The sequence below is a fragment of the Drosophila ananassae genome, chromosome 2R (genome assembly GCF_017639315.1).
Source record: "Drosophila ananassae strain 14024-0371.13 chromosome 2R, ASM1763931v2, whole genome shotgun sequence".
NCBI lineage: Eukaryota > Metazoa > Arthropoda > Insecta > Diptera > Drosophilidae > Drosophila > Drosophila ananassae.
The window spans coordinates 5999101-6025152 of NC_057928.1; the positions used below are offsets into that span (position 1 = coordinate 5999101).

The 26052-nt window shown below is 41.8% G+C and overlaps 1 protein-coding gene across 24 annotated transcripts in view; it reads right to left on the reverse strand.

Moving 5' to 3' along the window:
• Positions 1-2342: 2342 nt before the first annotated feature.
• LOC6493800 (poly(rC)-binding protein 3) overlaps positions 2343-26052 on the reverse strand; it is a 52681-nt gene continuing 28971 nt past the window's right edge. For 4 of the 24 annotated variants that reach the window (XM_032454629.2, XM_032454628.2, XM_044714749.1 and 1 more), the window contains 9 exons: positions 24944-25509; positions 17994-18050; positions 17812-17928; positions 17631-17724; positions 17384-17547; positions 17199-17318; positions 14360-14500; positions 11510-11934; positions 7466-10173 (listed from right to left, as the gene is read on the reverse strand). In XM_032454629.2, coding sequence (XP_032310520.1) covers positions 9492-10173; positions 11510-11934; positions 14360-14500; positions 17199-17318; positions 17384-17547; positions 17631-17724; positions 17812-17928; positions 17994-18050; positions 24944-25042 — 1899 coding nt within the window. In that variant the 5' untranslated portion in view covers positions 25043-25509 and the 3' untranslated portion in view covers positions 7466-9491. Of the gene's footprint in view, positions 7370-7465; positions 10174-11509; positions 11935-14359; positions 14501-17198; positions 17319-17383; positions 17548-17630; positions 17725-17811; positions 17929-17993; positions 18051-24943; positions 25510-26052 lie in introns of those variants that run through there. The other 20 variants (XM_032454640.2, XM_044714755.1, XM_032454633.2 and 17 more) reach the window with 20 other exon arrangements.

Here is a 26052-nt window from a genome sequence, read left to right on the forward strand (position 1 = left end):
CAATTATAATGCACTTAACTTTGCGTGTATGAGTGTGAGTCGGAGTCTGAGTTTGTTCTGTCTGTATTGCACGTATTTGTGAGTCGTTGTGTGTGTGTGTGTGTGTGAGTGAGTGATCAGAGAAGGCAGTCTGACTCCTCGTCCTGTACCGTTACACCCCGCTGGCGATGCCTACGAAAGCGCGTGTTTGTGGGTAATGTGGGTGCGGATGTGTGGATGTGTGAGTGTGAGAACGAATCCTTTACGGGGTCCTTTGCTGAGTCGCACATACCTACACAGTGAGTTTTTCTCGTATATATGTAAATACTTTTTAAATATAATTTATATAGAATTGTAAATACGTTGTAAATAATGTTTGCTTTCGAGTGTGGTATCATTACTTTGTTTTCTTCTGTGTTTCAACTCGCTCCTACCGTTTTCTTGTACATTTAGCCATTATTTCTGAAGAATTCCTTTTTGGCTACTTATTGTATTATGTTTATCCTTACAGTGATTAAGATCTGTGTGCCTAGCATGTGAAGAGCATCGTCTGTAGGGCTGTCCGGGTCTGAGATCAAAACGCGAAACCAGAAACTCCTCACCGAGTTCCTTGTTTCCCCCCGTAGACCGTCTGATCGAATCCTACCTAGGACACTCCAAAACAGTCGTGTGTCAATGAGTTTGTTTGAATGTTGTTCGGTTTGCTTTTGTTTTACTTTTGTTTTGGTTTCTTTAGAGTCACAATACACATTAAGAATTATTTAAATATTATTGTTGTACACAGATAAACAATATTCATTTCACTTATGGCTTAACATTACTTTTAATTTTGCGATAGCCGATATAACATTTCATGGTAGCCCTTTCCGGGCATGATTCTATTTGTATTTTAAATTTACTCTTATAGTTGTTGCATCGAGTGTATTGCAATCTAAAAGTTCCTGTTCTCAGTGCTGCGTTCAATAAAATGTACCCTGAACCTATTACTGATTACTGATTACTGTGTGCCTGGTGAAGCCCTGTCCTAGGCCCAGTCCTGGGCCGCCTACTTAGGTTCCCTGTCCGGTTGTGGGAGTGCAGAGTAATGGTGAATATGTTTCCGAGCTGAGCTACATGCATGTAGGTGTATGTATGTATGTATGTATGTTCGTGGGTAAGTTTGCCTCTACGCTACACTACACATAATGGTTCACATCGAAAACTATGGGGTGCTGAGTGCTACGATTTTTGGTTTAATTTCCCGTCCCTTCCTGTGTCCTGTGTGTCTCCATCCATGTCAGTGCACCTTGTATCTTGTATCTGTTTCGAAAGTCTTCCCAAAAATTGGTGGTTCTGAAACCAACAGTTCGTTTTCTATACTTTTGTTTTGTTTACTTTGGTTTATTTCTAATAACGTTGAAATTAAAACAATTACGCAAAAATTTGCACTAAAAATTGGCACTAACTTTTGGTTTAGTTCTTTTTAACACATCTTTATTATGTTTTAACCACAATAATAACGCAAATCTTTTGTTTTTTTTTTGAGTTTTTTTTTTTGGTTTTTGTTCATTGAGAATATGGCTTAAATATATATTTGTCCAAAACACTTTGTAGGCATTTTTAACTTGTTTTATAGCCATAATTCCTCTCATTTTATGACATTTTTGTCCTTTTTATTTATTGAAGCTCTAGTTATATGATTGCCTTGCAGTTTTCTTCAACTTGTAAATATGTTTAGTTAGCATTTGCCTTTGTTTTAACTTTCCATGTCCTCAATTATTAATTAAATTTTGTTTATAGCTGTGCATCTGTATCTGTGTCTGCATTTGCATCTGCAACTGCATCTGCATCTGTATTGCCTCCCCGCAGTCGTCGGTTCGCAACATAATCTCAGGGGCTAGTCGAACCTGAACGCATTCGCCTAAAAATATGCAACGAAACCAATGGGAACTACTGTCGGCAAAGTTAGCTTTGGTTCATCTGGGAGATATTTGGCACACTTTTAGCAATAGCAATAAAACTGCGAATACAGCCAGATTGAATATTATTTATACAGAAATGATTACGCACACCTATATGGTTTAGTATTGATTTGTATTTTGTTTTCGGTTTTCATTAAATAAGCTCCTTTAAGTGCTTTGCATTGAGCAAATGTGAACATTTAAATACTTGTGTGAGTGAGTAGCTGTCTGACGACGGTGAATCCATTGAAATTCGTATAATTCCTATGTGTTGTTCCCCCAAAAAAAGCAAAGAATTTACTTTGTGTTCTCTTTGTGGTTGCTGTTGTGCTTTTGGCCATTAAATGTTGGTAACTATTCGTCTGTTTTTGCCTTTAAATTGCTATCATATTTTTGGCACAAATTATGTAAGTTTATCGTTCCTCGTTTTTTTTTCTTTTAGACGCTCTTTAGATTTAGAAGTAGCTTCCTCTACAAACTTCCCCGGGGCTTAATTAAAAAGTTTGCTTAGGTCTTGTTTTACAATTTAATCTTATATTTAAAATATAAGTTGATCCCAATTGTTCAGTTTTATCAATTTTATGCTGCATATTCATTCTTTTCGTCTTCTTTTAAGATGAGAGTAAGAGAGAGTCCTACATGCTAGGCAACTAGTTTGCCGTCGGTTATTATTTCCGTCCCCGGGCTGATTGGCCCGGAGATGCAGTGCTTCCGGATGTGCTGTTCTGCTGTCCTGCTGTCCTCTTGGGCTTACAATTAGAAGAGATCCTCCAACTTAATGCCTACACGTATACAAACACACACACATATACATACGCTAATTTCGGTGAAAACATCCCTTAATTAAGTTATTAAGTTATGCGCCATTATCCTTACGCCTTACGTCCCAATGCCCACAGTCTACAGTCCCCTGTCCACTGTCCACTGTCCACTGACCACTGTCCATATCCAATGCCATATATTGTCTAACCAAGCTATGGGGTTCCGTTGCTGTCGGCTAATGTATGCATTGTATGTGTGTACCATATGCTAGTAGTTAAGTTGCTTGTGTTATCCTCTACGTAAGATAATATGATCGATATTTGGTTTTGCTTTGATTCGCTTTGTTATGCTGGGAAACCTTAGATGTTTCGTATATTTCTAGTGGCTAGGGGGGACAAGGTAGCTCGTCCCGCCTAGGTGTTCTATTAATTCTTCAATTGCTTTGATGAATTGGAATACACGTAGTTATGCCTTCAACTGCTTCTGCTTTCTTGCGCTAATACTCATTCCATAATGTTTTCACAAACAAAGGGATACGGATACTCGTATGTAACAGAATCAAAAAACAGGATCGCCCGCACTCGCCGCCAGGATGGATCGGCAGAGTAAAACCGCCGCCACCTGGTCTGATCCTGATCCTATTTGCTTAACAATTCTAACACTGATATTTAGTTAGTTAATACACATATATTTGTTCATTAGTTAGACCCGATCTACCCACATCTCTCTCCCTACTCTGTGCCTAAATTAAAACTCTGCTCGTATAATTTCTCGTCTTGTTTTCTGGATATTAAATAAGAATATCTAAAATACCTTAAATATAGTTTCTGTTTCTGTTTTGCTTTTTGCTTTTGCTTTTGCCTTTCATATGTATATAAATATTTAATTTTTGTTTTCCTTTTATATTATACTGTCTGGTTTTTCGAACCCATTCCTACAGTGGATTTCTTTAACAATTATCTTGCATCCAAAGTCCGACCATCCATCCATCCATCCGATCGTCAATACCCTTCATCCTTCCTCAATATATCGAACGATCGGTCAAGTGCCTTAAATGCTTTTACATTTGTTGCTTATTGTGTAGAGTTCTTCGACATGTATTGTAAAAATGTGAGCAAATACATTCAAGTGATTTGTAATTACACTGAGAGAAACATTAATGTGTTTGTTTTGCTGTATATGTATATAATTTGATAATATTTTTGCTTGTGTTTTTTTGGGTATCCATTCATTTTTTTTGTTGATTTTTTTTTGCTTTTTTTGTTCGGGCTAGTTGTTCATTTTGGATCTCAGTGTCACATCCACTACGTGTTTTTGCAGCTAATTGTAAGTTAGGCTGTCGAATCGAATTCGCAAATGTAACGGGCAACTCTTTGCACAGACTCGGATAGCTTTGAGCAATTGTGGGTCACCGTGTTTCGCTAAAAGGGATAAGTTCTTATGTCGAAATGATATAACACGCATATTAACTAAGCGGTGCCGGCATCGCGCCCCCAGTCAGGCTCGATCTGATCGAGGACCGACCGAGGGACCGGGTCGAGCACCAGTGTCCGTGGGAAGTATTGAAAAGAGCAGGGTTTAAAAGGAGTAGAAAACTCACATGCCATCCAGTTGGGAATGGTGGTTCGTTTGGGGGGGCAGGCAAGGCAGGCTTGAAGAAATTTGCTTGGTTTGGTTTGGTTTTTAAGGCACCATTAAAATTGCTTTTCTTACACGTATTTTTCCTTTGCAAATTTACAAGTTTTCAACAAAATGTCGTTATTAAATTACATTAATTACACACGCATATTAAGTAAAATTGTTTTGTGAAATTTTTGAGCTATTTCTCTTATACACACATACACATAATTTAATTATCCCTTTCATTACTTTTTATTTTACAATTAATCCCAGTTACCCGCTGTTGACCCGTCTATCTCCGTAGTCGCCCTCGTCTTTTTTAAATATTTTTTATCTTTGTTTTTTTTATCTTTTAGTGTTCTCGTCTGTGTAACTTGCGCAAAAAATTTACTAAATATTTCGAATACATTTAAATACAAGTGTACATAATAATTATATATTTAATTTATGTATATTTATATATAGATATATCATTCATTTATGTATAGATATATGGATTTACTTCTCCCTCCTCCCGATCAGTTTCTCTTTGTTTTCATATTCATTTCCGATTTGTTTTAAGTTGAGAACCGCGGTTCTTGATTTCAAAATGATTGCTTCAAATTGTTTTTGTCATCAGCGAAATATATTTGTCATTAAAATCACGAAATAGTTTCGCCTCATGATATCGTTTAAACGCCTCTCCCGCCAGTCGCCTGATCCTTCATAGAATAGTTCATAGCTTATCCCTTGGGACCAGGCACGTCCTGTCGTTTATACGTTAATTTATAGTATTACTCTTTATGCTATTAACAATTTCCTGTAATCAAGTTTTGTTCTTTCATAAGTATGTCTTTTTTTTTAAACTTTTGTATGAGCGGAAGATGCTAATCTAGTGACTGATAAAATTAGATCATTTTCGAACCGTGACAATGGGTGTTGCACAAAAAAATCACTTTGCAACCACCTCACTTTGTCGGTTAATTTCCAAGTCAAAAAACAGACCACGAAATTGTGTTAATTTTGATATAAATTATATAGTTTAGATTAATGCATTGCGTTCTATGGGATATGTTTGTCTTATATGTATGAATTTTAGGGTTAATATTTCGTTACTTTTGTATCTTGTGTTGGTTAATATAAGTTGTGATTAGATTGGTTTTCTTGCAGTGGATATGTTGGTTGTTACTTTTATGTTTCGATAACTGTCTTACGAAATAATTAATGTATATAGAATAAAATTTGACACATTTTGCCAACTAGCAAACTGATGCTTTCGCTTTCGCTTTCACCTTCGGTTTTGACACCATTTCGCTCGTCTGAGAGGCTCTTTCGTGAATTATTGTTTCGTGAATGCAACTAAATGTTCTCAGTGTGTCTCAGTGATGCTTTTGTTTATACTGCCCAGCCTACGAACTAAATTAGAATAAAATTAATATAATTTGTAATTTTAACAGTGAAAATCAGTTTATTTTTGATGTTTTCTTTTCTTGTGATTCTTTTTTGTTCTGTTCTCGTTTTTTAGTTTTTGTTTTGCGTATAAATTTAACAGCTAATAAATTAAAATTATACTTTACTTTAAGCATAATTGTAATATAATTAAATCCATTTTTTTTTCTTTCTTTTCTTTTAGTATATTCCACGCATCGAAAAAGTCTTTTTAATCGCCGCAAAATTGCTTAAAAATTATTATTGTAATTCGAATTTTCTTCACTAAATTGTAAGTAATTGTTTTTTTGTTTTTGTTTTGTTTTATTTTGTTGTCCGGTGGAAACAATTTAACTAGAAACCAAACATGGGAGGATGCAACAATTTCGATAAGTGTAATCAAATAAAATCTCTTTTGCTAGTTCGAATTTTGATCCTTCAGCTTCAGCTTCAGCTTCAGCTGTCGTGTTAACTAATCCTGAACGAATAAATTTTAGAATTCAGCATTTAGCATCAACGAACGAAGGAGACAGAGATTGCTAATAATTAGTCCATAGTAATTTATGTGTATTTTAATCGTAATCAATAAACAGAATCAATTTTGCACATCAGTCTAAACATATTCAAAAATCACAAATACAATTTCGATAACAATTACCATAATAGAAATAATAAAATAAAAATTATCGTATCAATACATCGCCATGTCGCTACATCGCTATATATAAAATATATGTATGTTGTACACATAAACAAACAACTAACAAACGCAAACATCGGTCGGGTCGGTGGTCCCCAATGCGACTTGAAGTAATGTAATGTTGCTGTTGATCTGTACCTTGTTTCTGTCTTTGTTTGCTTGGTTTGTGTTTGTTTGTTTGTTCGTTAGTCTGTTTCAATGTCTCTTTTTATATTCGATCCTTTAAGCTTAAACCTTCCGCTATCGAAAGCGCTTACTCCTGTACTCCTGTTTTCATCATTTTTTTTTTGTTTTGTTTTGTTTTTTTGGTCATGCTCATGCATAAATAGTTTGCTTAGAATTACTGCGTTTTGAATTTTTGCCTTTCTTATTTTCGCTTGTTATGTGGTTAATAGATTTTATGTTTTTATTTTGTCTTCATTTTGACTAATCTTAAAATTAATTGCTGTTCTGTTCTTACTTTGGGGTAGCCCCACGCACTCCGTCGGGCCCCGCGAAAACGGTTCAACACATAAGTTCTTGTATTTGTTTGCCCTTGCGTTTAAAACTTAATGAAAAATATCATAATTAATAAGAATCAATGAATAAATATAACGTGTATATATGATTTTCTCCTCGTGTGTCTCGTGTGGGTGAGTGTAGACAAGTGTTGTTTGTTTGATGTTTGATTTCCGACGATATTCGATCCCTCTGGATCTCCTCCCCCAATGTCAATGTTCTGTGTTTTTTGATGAATTGCTTATTATTTAGCATTCGACATCCTCCGAAACTTGTGTCCTCCAGTCCAGTTGCAGTCGCAGTCGCTGTCGCAGTCCTCCTCCTCCTAATCGATCCTCAGTTGCTGTTGGATATCTTGCTGGCGATTGATTGTTGCATTTAGTGAATGGGCGTTTTAACAATTGTACTGGGCGCAATGTAGTGGTATCCGGGTATGGGCAGACCAGCAGTCTCCATGGATATTCTGAAAGGAACAAGTGCAATTATTAAGCGAGTTGTAATACATGTTAGTTAATCCTCCCTTTGGAATAATTGATATAATAATTGACATAATCTAGCATCAGTTTTTTTTAGTTATTCATTTTTCACTTTATTACAAACGCATGTATTGTATTTCCATCATTTTCTCATTGCATATAAATTATTTTCCGATACTATTCCATCTGTTCATGCTTTTGTTGAAGTTTCTGTGGATCCTGGCCTACGGGGAGAGCCGTTCTAAGTATGTGTATTAGTTTTCGTTAATGTCAAGAAGTATTACATTGAATATACGATTTGCGCTATTACTCTCTGTTATTTCGGCATAATAATAAGGTTCGCATATACGAGTATGTATAGTATTATGTGGGTATGTATGTCGTAAATGTATATGTTTATGTATATGTTTATATGTATATGCATGTATGAGTAGTTAGGAATATAATTTGGTTATAAAATCGTAAGCCCGCTTAGCTTAATGTGTTACATAATGTGTGTGTGTTGGTTTGCCTTAGGACTAATTGTATAAATATAATAAGAAAATCATATCAAGTATGAGTCACTACAATTATTCCGTGTACTTTAGGGTAGAGAAATTTCAATTTCCGAATACTTTTCCTACATTATCCTTGACCAATCCAAAAGAGCTTGGCTACAAATAATAACAAAAATGTACAATTGCATGGTAAATACAAATGGGTTATCGGGGAGGAGTGTAAAACTAACAGAAATCAAATTCCATAAACAATTGAAGACTTAAAGTCTAATACAAGCAAACTCATTTCTTTTAATTCAATTTTTTTCATTATTCATTATTCATTCATATTCATAGTTTTCAAGACTCTGACTATACTGACCACCTGTGTTTCTACTATCTGGGTTCGGTTTTCTATTCAAATAGTTTCGTTTTTGTACGCTCATTGCGTGGATTGCGTCAATTAGAGCGAATTGGTCCATAAAGGTCGTTGATCCCCTCGCCCAGGGCTTTCCCACTCGATGGCTCGAATCTTCATCTTCTCGCTCTCAGCTCTCGGCTCGGGGCTCAACGCATTGGAATTTATTCTTTGTATACTTCTTAAAGAAGGTTCTTTCAAATTCTGCCTGCTTCACTTTTTCACTTCTGCTTCTGTTCTAGACAAATGGCTCTTGGGTCTTTATGCTTAAGATTTATATATATATATATAGGTATATATATCGTATGTATAGGGGAAATACATTTAGTGCTTAGAATCTAGGAGAGTATAATGTGTAAGATATTGGAGCGTGTTATATGTTACAATGAATGGATTGGATTGAATTGGAGTGGATTGGATTGGATTGGGGATAGACTGTTGAGACTAACTTTATGCTCGACACCTACTCTACTATCTGGATGTATAAGTCGACATCCGATATTCGACTTCTATAATCGCGAACTAATCTAATCTAATGCTTCGAAGAACGCTACTAGGGACGCTAGGGCGCTAAAATTTGGCAAATTCTATAACGCCCGGGACACAGGGGGGGAGTGCCCGAGCCTATATAGTATATTAGTATGTATGTATTTATCAAAAAGGGGTCCAAAATCTGTAGCGCCCACTTGGGTCATTGGTCACTTGGTCAAAAATATCTTGATTGGGCCATCTGTCCTATAGGGATGCCTCTGTCCTATATATTCGATAAATAACACGATTACGTTCATATTGCGCCTTTTTCGATCGAATAACTAATGTCTAGCGGCCCGACTGGGCCGATCTACGAATATGTGACAGTTTCTGGTTATTGGATTGTTGCTCCTCAAAAACCTCGATAAATATATAGAAGAAGTGGCGTGGCGATTATACCTTAAATACTTCAACTCGCTTCAACTACACATAATTGTCTTGAATTTCGACTACGATTTGGGATGAATAAAGTGAATACAATTGGGGCAAAGTGCTCTCTAAACTACTTTTAGGTTGGGGATGCACACAATGGAACTGGAACTTAATGGCGAATTTTATACAATTTTGTTTCTTCGAGAATCTAACGCTAAAGCTTTCGCAACGCTATCCTGGAATCCTACAAATCTAAGCGACTGACTATAACTTCATCCGGCCGGCCAACCACGTCGGTTACCACCACTCCTCCTAATACGGGTTGAACTTGTTGCGCGGCTTCTCCGCCTCGCCGCCGGTCTCTGTCTGGTGCTGCCGGAACCGCGAGGTGGCGTAGTGTCCCTTGGCCCGGTTCACGCCCGTCGTCTGCACCTGGATCCCGCCCGGGGCTCCGGCGCCGCCGTTGCTGCTGCCCAGGGTAGTCAGGCTGAGCAGGTCGAGGGCGCTCAGGTTGGACAGGGCACTCAATGCTCCGGGCTTGGTCAGAAGCTGCAGGGCCGATGCCAGCGGACTTTGTAGGGCGGCAGCGGCGGTGGTTGGGGCTGTTCCGTTGGCGGGCTGTCCGCCATTGGCGCTGGCATAGCCGGGGGCTGTGGCAGTGGCGCTGCCATTGGTGGCTCCATTAGCCACTAGGGCTGTGCCGTTGCTTCCCGGTACCGATACAGTACCGGCTGCTCCTGTGCCAGCAGCTGCGCCTGTTCCAGCTCCTCCGGCAACTGCTCCGACAACAGAGGCACCCGTTAGGGGCACCGTGGTGAGGGCTCCATTGGCGGCAGATGGGGGAGTAGCTGCTGCTCCTCCGGCGACCGTGGCGGCTCCAGCAACGCCGGTGGCGACTACGGATCCGGCTGCTCCGGCGCCGGGAGTCGCGGCAGCTCCTCCGTTCTGCTGGGCCTGGGCCTGCTCCAGGAGATTGGCCTTCTGCAGCTCAACACTGTGGACGAGGTTCGGTTAAGGTAGATAGAAAGAGAGAGAGAAAGAAAGGAACAAATTGGGATTCGTTTCGGTTAAGGTTTCTTTTCTTTTCTATTTTTTTTTTATTTTTTGGTAGGTGATAGGTATTTTTCAAAACATTTCGATTTCGATTTCGATTTTGTGGAATTGAGTTGGTTTTTGCACTTGATTTTACTCGATTCTTTAGTGTTTGTTATGCAAAAGGTTAAGGAGGTTTTTGTGTGGAGGAACGGTTCGGAGTTCGGAGTTCGGAGTTCGGAGAGAGAGATACAGAAGAAGAGCTTTATCAGCGTACTTTGTATTTGGGGGGGTTGGTGGGAGAGAGCGGCGTTCAAATTTTGGATGGTAGGAGTAGAAAACTTTTGGTGGTGAGCGGGTCTAGTATTTTTTTTATTTATATTTTTTTTTGGGGGAACTTGGACCGAAAGAGTTTGTTTCTTTTGGAGGATGAACTTGGTTTGGTGGTGGGGGGGATTCAGTTTGGTCGTGGGGGGCGGTGGGAGAGGTTTTTGGATCGGTTTTTAAGAGTTGAACTGCAGTTTGAAGTACCAATTGGATCAGGCCGGTTTCAGTATTCGATATTCGGTATTTGACATTTTTGACTTTTCGGATTGTGTGAAAAGTGTGCGATGCGTAGATTAGGTCGGTGCTGGCCTCATCCTCCTCTCCTGCTCATCCGGCTCATCCGGCTCATCGGGCGCTGGCCTTTTCATACACATGGTTGCTTGGTATAACTAGATGCTATGTTTATATAGGTTAGATATTTATAGATTTCTATTAGCTAGAACATTGGTTAGGCTAGTAGTGTTCGATGCGAACTACGATCTAGGGGTGTGAGGGTGGAAATTATAATTTTCTGTATCGGTTTCTGTTTCTTTTTTGGTGGTGCTAGTTCGTGGCTTTGCCGGGCTTACGACTTACAGACTAGGACATGTGTGTGTGTGACTTAAGCTACGGAAGCCCCCTCCCTTCCCACCCCCGCCCGCCTTTGCCTTCAACGCCTTGGTCTGGCTTTTATTTTACTATTTTGATATTTTTGAACGCGCCGCCACTCCGCGACTGACCCCGGGTCACCTTCGACCTGCGCCCTAAGACCGAAGACCTCCTTATACCTTCTCGTTTGTCAATTAGCAAGTCAATTCGACAAAATTGATGTTACATAACACAAGCAACAGACATTTCACACAAATACTATGCTTATGCCAAGAGTCCAGCCCATTCTGCAAAGTCCTTCTTCACTTCCTTGCAGGATGAGCCTTTCCACAATTGGTTAGCATAAACGTAGAACGAAAAAAGTGATCTGATCAGGTACTCACCTCATGTTGATTAAGTATTGGGCCAAGGCCACCGAGTCCGGGTTGCCGCTGATGGTGATGGTGCGGTCGGTGTTGCCGCCCTCGCGCTCCTCGCAGTTCGAGATCCGGATCATGGCGCCGGAGATCTGACGGATCTCGGCGATCTTGGTGCCGCCCTTGCCGATGATGCAGCCGATCAGGTCGTTGGATACGGTCATCTCGTGCTGCTGCTGCTGGGCTCGGTTCGCGGGATTCGCTGTACGGAGTTGCGACCCGGCCAGTGCAGCCAGGGCTGCTGGGGCAGAGCCTAGATTAGATTGGAAATCTGTCTGGCATCTGGCCGCAGAAGCGCTCAACTCACCTGTGTGGTTGATGCCCCCAGTGCTGGCCGGATTCATCCCGGCCAGGCCCAAGGCAGCCAAGCTGGCCAGCGGGTTCTTGGCCACCTGTTAGCGGTGCGAAGGAAGGAGAGGGAACGGAAGAGATACGGATTAGTGATCGGCGTGTGTCAATTTTTCAGTTCGTGGAGCTCGTGGCTGTGTGTGTACATGTGTGTACAGTTGGGTTATTGGGTCGTCAATTTATATTCTGGGGCGGGCAGAATCAGGGGAGAGATCACAGGATCTCAGGATCTCAGGATCTCGGGATCTCGGGGTGACAAGATCACAACACAACGCGCGTACAACTTCCAGTAATGGTAATAACGCAGATGGATCATAACAAGGGGGTAACTTAGGCGTAACGGAAACGGAAACGGAAATGGGAACAGTAACAGTAACAGTAATAGTAATAGTAATAGTAACGGAAACAAGGAACGCAAAAGCATCAAACACAAACCAAATAGTTACAAAAACAGAATGCAATAAGCATAAGCAAGGGGGATAATATCTTCGTCTCCATTTCCAGCTCTTTTTTTTACATACACCGTCGAATGGAATGGACTGTGGTGGGTGGGATTCACATTTCACATTTCACATTTCTCTTTGTACATGAATTGAGGTTTCGAGTGTTTTGTTTTTTTGTGCAGTGTAAGCTCGTGTGTTTGAGGACTTTGATCTCCCCGAGTCTAGCTGGCTCTGGTTCTACCAATTTACAGATTAGCTTTACAAACAGATCGGTGGTTACAGCGACAAACAGATACAGATCGGGGATGAGATATAGATACAGAGGAGCACTGGAGCACTGGAGCCTAGGCCTAACTATGCTTTTTACTTTCCTTTGCAAAGGAGCTCCCTTGCCTATCATTATTATTTAGGTTAGGACGTCCTTCGCTTTGGTTTTTGTCAAAATTTAATGCAGTCTCTAGTGGTCTTTCGTTTTCGTTTCCATTTCGGGTCTTCTCATTTCACCAATAACACCCACAGCAAATAACATACACACACTCCGCCACGCGTGCTGTTAAAAAAGGACCCAAAAGGGTGTAACCAGGAGTGGGTGGTTGGATGGTTGGTGGGTGTGGGGTGGTTCTATGCTCGCGCTTTATAAATTAATCAAATCAAATGCAACACTTTCAAGTGAAATTCGAATAAATGCATTTGAATGCAGCTAAGGGGGCGGGGAATGGGGCGCAGGATGCCGGAAACAGGACGAGGCGGGCTGGGTCGGAGTTGGTGGGCGGTAAACTAGAGCACAGCTCACAAAAAAATGAGTACAAAAAATTCAAATAAATCATACAATATTGAAATGCTTTGTTTGTGCTTTGGCGTTGTTGTGTGTGCGAGTGTGCGAGTGTGCCAGGACGAAGTGCATTGGTGTGCGGGGTGTGTGTCTGCTGTTTGTGTGAGAGCTTAGGCAACAAGAACTGAAATATTCATCAAAATGCAATACGAATTCCAAATGAAGAAATAAAACATGCGCCTTGGAAATATTTTATGACCCAAAAATGAATTGCAACTCAATAAAAAGTTGAGAGACAGTTTCAAAAAAGATAATGAAACCGGGGGGCGTTGGGCTGCATTGTGGGGGGATAACAACTATGGAACTATGGAGCTATGGAACTATGGATTATCTTGCAACACAACTGTCGTAAAAACTTGTACATGTTGGCACATTAACAAACCACATCTTGCCGCATCACAGACACATACAGAACACAAACGGGGAAACATACAGGTGTACATAGTATGGAAACAGGTTGAAAGTTGAAACGATTTCCAAAACTACAAAAACTTTAACTTGCAAGTAAGAGTAAGAGTAGGGGGGGAAAGTAGGGGGTTGAGTACAATAAAAATGCATTTGTTGATGACTTTTGGCTGGGGATAGGGGGTAACTTGGCTCCCCGCCTTCCAAGACCCAGACCAAGACCAAGACCAGGACCAGGACCAGGTCCCTCGGTTGCCTGATTTTTAGTGCTTGGCCAACTATTTTGTGTTGGCCAACAGCCGCAACGACTTCGGGGACCCGGGCCAGGACAAGGAACTGCGGTTGGCCCAGTGCTAATGTCATTGAAATGCGACCAGTGGATCGTAAAAGAAATGCCAGAGGTAGTAAACGGGTAACACAGGCGGAACTGGAACTGGAACTGGAACTGGGGACTACTGAGGAGATGCTACGGGGCGTAGAAACACAACAGCAACATACGAACACAGCTACGCGGACTCAGAAAAAGGGGTTGGAACTATAGAAGTTGGCTCTTATTTGCAGAAACATTAATTTATATTTTGTACATTTCTGATCAGTTTTAGTTCTGGAGCTCCTTTTTCTGAGTTCTCTGGTAGAGGGGGGTGGTGGGGGCGTGCAGGCGGGGTAACAAGGGGCGGTACAAGGTCGATTATATGGGATAAACGAGTACAGTTTCGTTCAAAGGTCTGGTGGAGAGATAGTTTCAGAGTTGTTTCAAGAACCGAATCGCATCGATAGCTAAAAACTCACATCGGGCATTTGCTGTAGGTGATGGTGGTGTGCTGGTACCGCTCCTGGTAAATGTGCCCCCTTTAACAAAGGATCCGTCAGACCTGAGATACCAGCATGTAGCCCGCCGGTGGCCAGGGCGAGTGGAAATACTGGACAGGTCTACGTTCGATTGATTACCGAATAATTGCGATAGTGTGCGGTGTGTTGTGGTGTGGTGTGGAGTGGTGTCGATGTAGGTGTTTGTTTTTTGTGGAGTTACAATTTTAGCGTCGATTTTTGGTTTTTTTTTTTTATTGGCGGTTTCAGAATGTGTGTTGACAGAGAAGAGAGAAAAGTAGAAAAACGAAAATTGTATACCACAAGTATATGTTTTCGAAGCAAGTTGATTAAGTTCTTAACTTTGTAGTTGCTATGGAGATATGGAAGCTTATCAGATACAGATACATGTTCAGATACAGACATAACGCTAGAGAAACTCTTGGAGAAAGCTTTCGAGATGTGTGTGCAAGTTTCCGGGGTATGGAGTCGGGACTCGGGAGATCCGTGTGGCGCAGAAATGAGATACGTACAACAACATATGTGGCAACTAAGTGGATGGACAGAGGAGGACGTTAGACTTCGATTACTACTCGACCGGCTTCCGGTGATCCAGAGGGATTATTCGGGTATTGTCAGACACCATCATGAAGGACTCGAAGCATGTGGGACAGGTGGCAGGTGGAGAGGTACAGTTGCCAAATAGCGTACCGTTTTCATGGCCAAAATCGAGTTGGCACTGTGAGGGGATATCCGTAACACTACACGCCACATTGGGCTAAACAAAATGTGAACCAACACCGACAACAACCGGGACCAGGAACCAGGAACCAAGGACCAGGACCAGGACCAGGACCAGGACCAGGAGCTAGTTGGATAGATAGATAGAGATAGACAGACAGAGAGAGATCGCAAATGGGTGGTACAACTAGTTTTTGATTTATTACATTTTGCTGGACATTAATTGAATTTGATGCGACAAAAAACTTTGTTTTAGTTTTGAGAAACTTTTATTTTTCGCTGGGGCAATGGCTGGCGAGGGGCTCTGAAGGGCAGACAATATTCTGTGAATATACTGTGCTGTACTGGACTGTACTGTACTGGACTGGAGACTGGAGACTGGACGGAGGGCAGAATGTAATTGAATAGATTCTTGTTAGCAGGATGTTGCTGCTGTTTGGTGTTTCCATATTTAGGAAAAAATTGAATTTTGTTGAGGGACCTGTGGACAGAACTATAAACAATACTGTGTATTGATGGGGAGAGCGAGTTGACAGACAGACAGACAGACAGACAGTGTCGGTAGAAGAGCAGTGTGTGAGATGGAGGGCTCGGGCAGGATGCTATTCGACCAGTATGCTGATGCTGTGGAAACTGCATTATTGTCTGTTGTGGAGAATCGAGTTGATTGGTGCGCTGTTTTGGAGTCAAATCGAGTGACATAAATCAATAGAGAGACAATAGAGCGATCGCAGGAGATACTTTTTATTAGATGTTTAGGATGAGAAGATAGAGACGATTGCGGGGATTGGCAAATAAGTATAATATTAGAACTGATCGGTGTTGCTTGTTTAATATTCGCTACAGTACAATTAGTTTGCTGGCACTCAGGGGGATCTTGTTGTGTTTTCGGGTGGGTCGGGTCGGGTCGGGTCGGGTAGTTATGGTAGTAGATAGAATTATGTTGTAGATGGGTTGGAGAGAGGACTAGTGGACTAGTGGACTAGTGTAGTTTGAACATACTTCTCCACACACGCTGCCAGCGAGCCCTCTTCAGAACAGAACTTAGAGACACACAGATTGAGCGAGTGAGAGAGTGGAGCAGAGAGAGAGAAGGGAGAGAGAGAGTTCGAGACCCCGCTTCTTATTCTTTTCTCGCGAACTCACTCGCCTCGCCTTGCCACGCCTTCAACACATTTCTCTGACACCCGAGGAATACAACGAACGTTCCCTCAGAACGGAGAATCCCTCAGGATGGATGCTGAATCGATCCCGATTCCTGATCCTCTGGAGCGAACAGAGAGATTCTCGCAGCCTCTCTCGGCCGCTCTTAACCTGAGAGAAGAGAGTTCAAAAGAAACTAAAAACAAAACAAAAATACATATTTTAAGTTATTTTTTTTTTGTAAAAATGTGATTCGTTAGAGTATCGTCGTCGACTCGGCGGCTGTAAAGTTTGTTAACACATTAGTTCATTGATCGGGGTCACCAATTGGACTTGAAAGTAGATGAATCTCATGGAAACGACGATGGGTAACGGTAAACGGTAATCGGTAATCGGTTTCGGTATCGGTAATCGGTACAACAGATTCAGAGGTTGGATTAGGGGTCAAAAACGGGTCACAAATCGTAGGGGGTAGTACAGGTTGTCTTCTTTCCAGACATCATCGGGGTCACCAAGAAAAGATTTGTTTGGGGGGAAAGAGACAAGGAGGAAGGGGCTCTCGGACAGAGTCGCAAATTATAATTGGGAGTAATTGAAACGAGCAGTGAGAACTTGTCGGGATTTTCGGGAGGATAGATTGAGATTGAGAAATATAAACAGAGAAATAGAGGTGACATGAACTGAAGAAATATTAAGAGGCAGAACAAAAAGTTTGTATAGACGCTCAATAACCAAAAAGATAGAGAGTGGACTAGTTGGGGGCAGAAATAGATACAAGATGGTTTAGCTGGACTAATGGGGGATCAGTTAAAGTAGAGACAGAGCGAAAAAGATAGCTGCAGTGGCTGGCAATAGAGTACACAACACTGTTCACTGATCTTAACAACACGTTTAGCCTGGTGCTCGGCGTGCGGATACGCCGCGGCGGACCACCTACCTCTTGTGTGGGCACTGCGTAGTTTCCTTGGATGGTGAAGGCCTGTCCGTTGGCCAGGATGACAGGACCAGTCACCTGCGGTTTTGGTCGATATGGGATGGTAGCACCGCGCGGCGGAGACTGCATTAGAAATAAATAGATGTAATATAGTGAGTTTTATTTATCTTAACTCCGGGTTGACCTACCTCCAACATGACGAGGCATATCTGATAGATGCACTGGGTGATCTGCTCAGCACTGCCGCTCAAGGTAACCGCTCGCTCCGTCGAGTTTGGCAGCATTTCACTGGCCACCTGAATGGAGCAGCCTGTGGTCTGGCGAATTTCCTTGATTTTAGAGCCACTCTTGCCTGTCGCCCGGCCACGGCAAAGGTAAGGGTAAAGAAAATGTGAATTAGTTTTCAGTAAGCTCTTCTCCGTTCAGTTCACCTACCAATTAACGATCCACATTGACTGGCGGGCACGATCAATCGAATGGGAATTTGAGTTTTGCCAACTTTGCCTACGTCATTGAACTGCGAGCACCACTGAAACGGGTCAGAAGTTAGTAATGTGGACAAGGCTTAGAGGACAAGAGGATGGTGAAGCCCTTGCCAGTTGAACGGCACACATACCTCTTCGAACTTCTTTGTAATGAGCGTAAATGCCGAAAAGATTGCATTAGTTGTACCAGACACAGTCACAATACGTTCCGGGCACGATCCATCCGAAATGTTGATTTTGGCACCAGACTGGGGAGGATGGGGAGAATGGTGGTTAGTTTGATTTCCCCCAGGGGACATGAGTTGGCACTTACCTCTTCACGAAATCTGTTGACAATTTCACCCTTTTTACCAATAATACTACCAACTTCCTGCAAAGAGACAACGAGAAAGGAAGTGCTTTAATACGGGATGTGAGGCAAGTTTTAAAAGCAGTATCTCGAGGCTATTAAGAGGCTATAAATGCTCTGTGTTCTCCGCTCGCCGATGGCAGCGAGGATGTTCAAATTTGATTAAATATTAAGTGATGTGATACCCCCCACCCGGGCGTTCGGGGAGACATGTGTGTGTAACTACTTTTGCATATTTAATTGGCTCGGAAAGCAATTCACACGCCACGCCCCGCATCCACCGCGGTGGCAGCCAGAAAAACCAAAAGCTCCTGCCCCAGCCAGACGGTGTCTGTCGCCGCCAGAACTGTCGCACGTAATGAAATTTGCGGCCAGCGCGTTTTACGCGTTTTAATTGATTGTAAATATCAGAACTGCCACAGCCAGGGACTCAACTCTATCAAAAAAGTACAGCCTGACGGTGGAGAACTCCGGTCAAAGGGAAGTGCCAGCCAGAGCAATTGTTTCCTTTCGCTCTTCAAGCTCGTTTTTAATAAGAATTCTTTAAACCTCTAGAGTCTGTATGTTCTATAGACCAGTCCGATCTAGACTGTTTGATTGCTAACCTTAGACATAATGCTGATGAAGATTATAAATAAAAGCTTTTGGCAAAGCAATACTGCACTGAAGTGCATTCTTAATACAGGTTGATACTCCCAGTCGGATTGGCAACATAATGCCGGCGTAGTGGCACTTGCAGCCATTCAATTTGTTAGCCATAAACCATGGAACAGCCTTCGGAGAGCCAAAGTGCTGCAATCCATTGTGACGGGCTAAAGAGCACACCCCGGCCAAATAGAAGCCCAACTAATATATCTTGGCGCGGGCAGCTTGCCAGACAAAATGCAAACTGGGCAAAACAATGTGCGAGCGAATCTGAATCCGAATCCGAATCTGTCCTCCCATCGCCCCCCCGGACAGTATCTGAATTTTTATGCGCCGCTTGCATTTTGGCCACTATTTATGCCCACGAGAGCGAAAAAGATGCCGGCCGCCTGCCCAGTTACCCTATACCCGTCTATATCTGTAAGGCATATATTCTAGCGAAATGTCCGAGTGAATTGGCATAATTATTGGCGCAATTATCGTTGGACGCCGCCGAACTGGGATGCCTTTTTACGCCTGTCTACACTCGCAGACAAATTTCCCGATGGCCTGTGTAATTTATAGGACAAGTTTGATGGCATTTGGCCTCTCAAGGCATTCGAGATATAAATTGTATCTGTGTATCTTCGTATCTGTATCTGCGGCTGTAGCTAAGAGCGTAGAATACGCACTTTGGGGCCGGCTCATAACCATTCAGGTTGATGGCTGCTCATCAGCGCCTCGGCCTCATCATCATTAATAATGTGGCCCCATGCCGCATCCCGCATGCCGCATGCCACTTGCCACAGACCAGCCACCCCGCCGCCCACTTTCCATTCAATTATCTCGTTGTGATTGCGAGCCAGTTCCGTTCAGAAGTTTACGCAATTTGCATAAATCGGATCTAACTTGGCCCCTGCTCCTGCTCCTGCTCCCTGCCACTATCGGCCTACCTTGAATAGACCCATTTTTGGGGCATTTACTTGATTGCATTGATTTGGCCCGCCCTTTTAGATTACCATTGGCCCTGCCACCAATTAAATTCCCGGAATTCCTCCGGCACAAATCCGGCAACAATGAACAAACGCATTCGGTATTTGGCATTTTCGAATTTTCGCATTTTCCGATTTTCACATGCGTGCATGCAACAATCACTTTGTGGTCTAGCTGCCTTTTGTTGGACCTGGTCCTGGGCTTATTGAGCTCCACCGGCTTTGGCTCGTTTGGTAAAATATGCAGAGCAAAAATTGCTGCCCCGAGAGGCCGCTTCGGATGCAAGCATTCTGCGGTTAGGGAATAAGTTCTGATTGCTTGTATTTATTGATTTTAGGTTTTATGGATGACGGACACATCCGGAAGGCCATGAAACATTAAGCAGCCACAGAGTTGGACAAACGCACTGGATAACTATCCCATGCCTGATTGCATAATTTTGAAAATATAGATCAACCACCGTGCACTTGTCTCCTTTTCCCACACTCGTCTAATAATTTGCAGTCATGCGCAATTTTCGGGTCCATTCATCGCCGAAGACTGGCCGGAAGATTATGGCCATAACAATTGCCTTCAGAAAAAAACAAAAAAAGCACACGCAAACAATAAGAGAAGACGCATTAGGCCCGAGGTCCGTGGAATGAACAGCGCTAATTGTGGGCCATAATAGTGGCAGCCACCAGCCAGTTGGGGGAAAAGAGTTTTTGATGTTAGTGGAGCAGACGGAGAAAAGAGAAAAGACTGGCTCCAAAACAACAATCAGCTATCAGCAATAGTCACTTGGCCATTTCGGCACTTGGCTTCAGTTCAGACGACAACCCAAAAAAGTCCATGGCGGAGTGGCATTACTCGTTTCGCGTTTTTCTCTTTTTCGGATTGTGTTTTCAGCTTTTTTGTTGACTTTGTTTTTAATGTGTGGCGGCGGCGTTGAAAATTGTACAAAAATATGTACAAAAATAAATAATGTACTATACACTGTGCAGCAACAATCTCAGACAGCCATTGCGAAACCGTGAGAACCGTTTATGGGAGCTGCTGAGTTGCAAGGAAAAATGCAAGAAAAACTTGCAACAAATGCTGGAAAATGCAATGTGACCTCCGCTGGGGGTGGGGGGGAGAGGGGGCACCCGGCGCACATATGGTGTGTGTTGGGGCACACATGTTGTACTGTTGTTCGGAGTTGCACTCCCTCCTCCTGGCCGCCCTCCTCTGTGCCATCCATCCAATAAATCATACAGCGCATTTGTCGCCCTGCGATGTTTTTCGCTTCGTTTTTTGTGGCATTACTACTGATGCGGCTGCTCCTGTCGCAGGCAGGCAGGCGAGTGGCACAAAAAAACGTACAATTAAATTATTTGCAATTGCCAGAGCCAGATGCAGGACAGGACAGGCCATGCCGCGCAACGCAGCAAGTGGCAGTTTTTAATTTGATTAAATAACGAAAACAAGGCACGCACACTCCTCGCCGGCCTTTGTGGGCCCTCGCAGCTCTGCTCTAGAGATCTGTGGGATTTGCTGAGTGATTGCCAGCAGAATCCTACTGCCGGCCCTCTAATCAATTACATAACAGAGCCCTGCTGCCTACTGCCTAGTGCCAGTCGGAAAAATAGTTAATTAATATTGGACGAGTGCTTGGGAAATGTGGCAGATTGCATTGAAAACTCGCATAGAGGTGCCGAAGCCAGAGCCGACATCGTGCAATTTCACTAATTAAAAATGCATGATTCAAAAATAAGAACAACTGCGGCAAACATCCATGTCTACTGGCAGTTCTGGGCGAGTGCGAGAGAGCAACCCACATTTGGGTTTCTTTCAATGCAATTTGCGGACGGCTGCCAACAAAAAATGAAAAGGTGAGGAGCCGACACACCGTCACGGCGAAACAGAAAAGAAAAAGCTGTTTTTTTTCACAATAGGCTGCTTGCTGCCCTATTGCCTGGCAAACTGTTCATTTTCCTCTGCGTTTTCATTTTTCCATAAATTAATTAGCTGCATCACGACTTTGGTCGCGTCTGCGACACTGATTTCGAGTCGGAGTCGGAGTCAGACTCGGCTCCCTGGCTTCCTGGGCTGTGAGTTCCGTCGAGAACCGCTAATAAGCCAAGTTAATTAGAGCCAAAGGAGAATATCAGAAACACGTCAAAAACAATGGCAACGGCCTTCTACTTCCATTCTGCTATTTACGTAGGACTGCCCCCAATTTAAGCAAATAATTGGCAATGTGATGGAATGGTATTTGAAAAACGATATGACTTATTTGTGTTGCAAAGAATTTAAAATCTTACTGCGGCATAAGCAGTTCTCAAAATAGTAAATTAAATTCATAAACTTATTAGATCTTTTCGTGTAATTATATGTCATAAAAGTTACATAGATAACCTTTTGATATATTTGAAATACAAAAAGTCTTATGAATATGCAATGCATTAAAATAATTCTCCAAATAATCTCGAAAATCATGAATTTATGGCTTTTTTATTATTATTTTTATTAAAATATATATTTTTATTATATTTTATTATTATATTATTATTATTTTTATTTTTATTATTATGAATTATTATTTTTTTATTATGATGGAATGGTATTTTAAATACGAGATTGCTTTCTGTGATTAAAAATATAAACTAAATATCAAAAATAAAATTCCTTGCATACTTTTGGGTGCTAAAGAACAAGCCACAGAAACTAGACAGTAGATAACTCCTCTAAATATTGCTCGATTTCTCTAAATTTTAATTTGTGGATAATAATTGATCTTTGGACTATTTTAATAAAATATTTATTTTTTATCTATTTTAATTTAAATAATATTACAAGAAAATTCAATCAAAAACTTTTCCTAACTGGCTTTTACTCGAGGAGTACCGGCTATAAAAATATTAAAAACCAATAAATACTTTTCCAAATAATCAAGCCATATATAACTTGAAGAGTGACACCTTCCTGCAAAAGCATGATTCGACATAAGCACGGATTCAAAGTCTTGTGCCTGATTCCATTTAATGCCAAGTCAGTTGACAAGCTTTCCGTCTATTTGCGCTATTGGGTCTCCGGTTCGCGGCGCTCCAGTCGATTTGCATTGCGCCTCAAATTTATTCACATCTGCGGGGCCGCGGATAGAATCGCATAAATCATGCTAATCTATAACTATCGATCACAAGACCGCAGAAAAGTGTCTTGGGAATTTATTGCCCGAATCCTTGTGTTAGCAACAACAACAACAAACGGGGAAACAGGGAAAAAATGAAAATGAAAATCTCTGAAAATGTGCAGAATTTACATTTACACAATTTTTATGCATGCACATACATCGCACTCGCTGGCTGATTGCGTAAAAGCCAAGAAGTGCGCAATTATTCATGAGATCTGCGATCTGAGATCTGCTACCAGGTCTAGCTACCTTCTAGCCAGGAGGACCTCACTTGCCCAATTCCGCTTTCTTTGTCTGCCGGCAGCTATTTCAGCCATAAATTGTCGCGTCTGAACATAATTCTGGCCTTTTTGCCAATTTTCAGCTACACATCATGCTACATGAATGCCTGTTCCTAGCCCCAGACCCCCACCAGAGGCCAGACCAGCCTCACACCATGGGATGCACCTGCCGCTGCCTTTCAATTGCATTCGGTATAAAAATAAAGTCCAACATCGGCCAAATTTATAATTAAATCAATGCCTGGGCAAATCCGAATCCGAATCCGAAGCCAAGTACCAGCTCTTGCTCTCGACGGGGCCTGAAAAGATGAACGCCAACTTCGAGCGGCTTAGCACGTGCTGAGGAGCATCTCTGAAGTGGTTCGTTGGTCGTGATTGTTTTTGTTGCTGGCTAATGCTAATGCTAAAGCTAAAGCTAATGCCGTTGAATAATAGTTTTAATGGCTGTTGACTGTTATTAAATAAATAAGCAGCTATTTAGTGTCGGTTTCCAGCGTCTGAAGTCTGTTGTTTGAAGCCGCCTCTCTCTGAGCTCGTGAGTCACTCTCGAAGCGGTACTGACTGCACCTCTTTTATGGTAATGGCTCTATTAGATGCAAGAATAAATTAGAGATTGCCGTCGAAAAAAAATGAGAATGATTAATGAAAAATACTAATTAGTAATTACCGTGTTGACCTGCCTTGGGCTATTTATTCTGGGCTGCATGTATCGAAAGAGCGCCCCGGATTTACTTTTCCTGGCAAATATTTGATTACTGCACTCTTTTTTTTTAACAAAATATTATTCCGACTGGTTTAACCCGTCGCGCCGCGGGCTGTTTGCGAAATATTTGCTGCCAATATTCAGATAATGTGCGCCTCGAATTGTGTTTTTGTAAGCAATGAAAACAATTCACAAGTCGATGTTTGCCAGCCTCTTTTTTATGGCTCGTATCTGGTATCTGGGAGTCGTAATGATTGTTTAATAGCCGCTGCCCTGTTTCGTCTCTTTTTTATGGCCCTACATTTTATCGCCACAGATTGACATTCATATTCTTCGCATTCCCACCCCACTCCCACTCATTTACCTCCGATGCAATGTCATAATGCGTAACGTGGCGCGTATTTAATATTAATTTGCATACAAAATGCACGCGTTAATTTGTAATTTTTTTAATTGTTTTTCCAGGCCCTCTCTCTATATGGGCCCTGCCCCGCCTCCTTATTGATTTTCGGGCAAATGCCAGAGGTCTATGAATATTTAAGATGACAGAGCCCAATGGTGTGCACTAAAGCGTTCTCATTTTAATAGACTGTGGAGCTGAAGCGGGTGGTTTTGAAGCCTGAAACTACAGGAGTTCCCAGCAAAGGGCGGCAATAACTGTTTTAAATCACAACCTTTGCTACGTAATTATGTTTTATGGTCTTTTATGATAAGGTTTTTTCGTAGCATTCTTGTAATGTTTATTATTATGGGCAATAAAACATAAATATACTATTTATAACACATATTTCTTAAAGGAACTTTAATAATTGACAGTTTTTGGACAGTGTTTACCAAAAACTGGAACTGTTGTTACTGGAACTATTTTTAACAAGATGCTCATAGCTAGACCCCTTCTTTTTATCCTCTTTTATTTTTAAAATATTAGAATTTAAATACTTTAGATATGCAAGACAGATATGCTAAATATATGCAATAAATATGCCAAAAATATGCAAAATATATTCAAAATATGCTATTAAATTGCATAGAAAAATACCATAACAACTTCTAGGAGTTATAACTAAATATCTATAAGTTTTGCTAGGAAACTCTGACTCAAAATTGATTATTTTTAAATATAATGCAAAAAATATGAAGCCCAAACCCCTTCACTTACCTTCCCTTGCATAATCAGCCTTATTGTGAGTGTCACAGATGGATCCTCCTGTTTGATGGACGCACCGCCCGCACTGCTGCTCGTGTTATTGTCCTCCATGGTATCTATTTTGCTGGCTTTAGTGGCTCCGTGCAGATGAAGATGTATCTGGATGTGACCGTGTAGCGCGGTCAGTGCCTCAGCAGTGTCTGTTCCTGTTTCTGGCTTGTCTTTTTGGGGGGTCACCTGTCGTCTAGGTGGTGTTTGTTTGTAAATATAACTCTCTATCTCTCTATATTTAGGTATCAATCATAGATGATCGACACTTGCACTACATATGTGGGGGTTTTGGCTACTCTGCTTGTGGTTTATAGTTCTCTAGATCAAAATTAGGTGGTTTTCTGTTGCACTGTTCGCACTACGTTGTTGGCTTAAGCTCGCTGTGTTCTCCCTCCAAAAATGCAACCAATAATCACGGCTTCTACTGTATTATTCCTTGTGTTTTCTGTCCAATTGTTGAGCAAAAATACTGTTGCTTAGCTGATGCATTTACGGATGATTGGATGTATTACTTTCTGGTGCTCGGCCTGCAAGAGACAGAGGGGAGAGATGATTCCTTCATTATTAATCGCTAAAAATGTATAAGTGCCCCATCAAAATGTTTTATTCGCCATTCCTGCCAATAAATCATGAAATTAGCCAAATTATTCGACTGCATAGAACGCCAGCAATGCATTTAATCACATTCCCAGGCAGAGTTCACCACTTCCGGCACTCTTGGCCAACGACAATGAGCCCCCCAGTTGCCAGGCCACAGCCCCCAGCCCCAAGGAAGGCCCCCAACCGGCCTCGTTCATCATCCATATTTTCTGGCAAACGGCAGAGAGTTGGCCCCTGTCCTGGGCCTGTTTGTAATTTTGATATGAAATTCCTATTCTTTTTTCTTGAATCTGCGCCAAGTTTTTTTTTCCCACATATTCCAAACTCTGCGACGCACATGTACGTCTATATACGAGTATAATATTGAGGTGCCCCTCCCGGACGCTCCTCCGGCGCATTTCTTACGCTTCAAATCACTTCATGTGCAATTTAGTACAGATACAGCCCCTGTTTCTTTTTTGCCCGCTCCT